Here is a 1,707-nt window from a genome sequence, read left to right on the forward strand (position 1 = left end):
ATTGGACGCTGGGCGCCTTGTGGAAGTGCTTCTGGGCCGGGTGGTGGTGGTGGTGGTGCACGTTCTGCGGCACGGACCCGGGCGAGCTCGGCGCCGCGTCCTCGTAGACGCCGCGGATCTGCTGCTCGACGGCGAGGTTCCGCTTCGCCTCGGAGACCAGCGTCTGCGCGCGCGACATCTGCTTGGCCGACTGGCCCATCAACCGCGCCAGCGAATCCTCGGCCGCGCGCACCTCGGCCATGAAGGCGAGGTTCTCGTCGTTGTCGCGCCGCGTCGCCGCCTGCACCGTGAGACCCAACGCGGCCCTCACGAAGACCTGCCCCGCGTCGTCCGCGTCGCGCCGCCGCATCGTCTCCCAGAGGTTGTGCTTCCGCAGGTCCTCGTAGACGGTGCGCAGGCTCCGCTCCACGTAGGCGACGTAGTCGTTGACCTCGAGCACCTTCGCGTCCACGGCGTCGACCTGGGCCTCGCAGCCGTGGACGAGCGCCTCGACGTCGTGCGCCGCGGCCATGGCCCTGTCGTCCGCGGCCTGGAGCTTCGCCGCGACGCGCTGGTCCGCGGCCTTGGCGCGCGCCTCGGCGCGCTCCGCGTGGCCCGCGGCGTTCGCCTCCACCTGCGCCAGCGCTTCCGTGATGCGCTCCGTGATCTTGCCGTCGATCTGGCGCCGCGTCGTCGCGAGCTGCTTGTCCAAGCGCTCGTTGCCGCGGTCGAGGGCCTTCTTCGCCTCGAGGGCGCGCTTCTCCTCCGCCGCGGCGGACACGGTGGCCAGGGCCTTGCGGATGTTCTCGCACTCGCCCTCCAGGGCCTCGCGGTCGCGCTGGCGCGCCATGTCCTGCTCGGACGACATGACCTTGACGACCTGCATCGTCCCGAGGTGCGCCTGCTTGAAGGCCTCGCCGAAGTTGCCCGCCGCCGCCGCCGCCGCCGCGCGGCCGACGTAGGGCTTCGCCGCCGCCTCGGCGACGGAGAGCACCTGCTCGTGGTGCGCCGACGTGACGATCTCGACGCCGCCGAACGCGTCGGAAATTTGTTCCAGCAAGACGCACTCGACCCAGTGGCGGAAGCTCCGCCGCACGGCCCGCTTGACGTACAGCGCGTCGATGAGCGCGTTCGCCCCGTTGTGCATCGTCGCCGCGTCCCGCGCGCGCGCCGTCTGCTCCCTCCAGCGCGTCATCCCGAAGGTCTGGTGCCGCTTCTCGTTCATGTTGCCCATGCGGATCAAGACGGCGCGCCGCTTGTCCCAGAGCCGCATCTCGCGGCAGGCGCGGGCCCAGGTCTCCCACTTCTCCCGCTGCATGATCTCCGTGCGGTGCGCCGCGAAGTGGCAGATGCGCCGGAACGCGCGCTCCTCGTTGTACGTCTTCCTCAGGTCGGAGACGGATGCGGCCGCCGCGCCGATGGCCTCGTTGATCTTCTTGTTGTTCTCCTCCGTCGCCACGGCGAGGGCCGCGCGGAACTCGGCGCGGTCCTGGGCCCACATCTCCCGGAAGGCCGCGTTGGCGATGGACTGCTCCTCGAGGAACACGATCTGGTCGCGCTGGCCGTCGATCTGGTCGTTCAGCTGCCTGAGGAGGCGCGTCAGCGCGCTCGGGTTGAAGAGCTCGCTGAGGTCGATGGACGCCTGCGACTTGGACGCGCACGACGCGTCGTCGGGGGCACTGCGACCCCGGGGCGCGGGGGCCGGCGCCTCCATCGTCGGGGCTGCCC

The 1,707-nt window shown here is 71.2% G+C and overlaps 1 protein-coding gene across 1 annotated transcript in view; it reads right to left on the minus strand.

The window, feature by feature from the left end:
• The window catches only part of AURANDRAFT_62065 (hypothetical protein), a gene marked incomplete at both ends in the record, with an annotated part of 6,580 nt that extends 4,887 nt beyond the window's left edge, over positions 1-1,693 (minus strand). The window contains one exon of the mRNA XM_009036412.1: positions 8-1,693. Within this exon, the coding sequence (XP_009034660.1) occupies positions 8-1,693 (1,686 nt within the window). The remainder of the gene's footprint in view (positions 1-7) is intronic.
• Positions 1,694-1,707: the final 14 nt, after the last annotated feature.

This window comes from Aureococcus anophagefferens (genome assembly GCF_000186865.1).
Source record: "Aureococcus anophagefferens unplaced genomic scaffold AURANscaffold_4, whole genome shotgun sequence".
NCBI classification, from domain to species: Eukaryota; class Pelagophyceae; order Pelagomonadales; family Pelagomonadaceae; genus Aureococcus; species Aureococcus anophagefferens.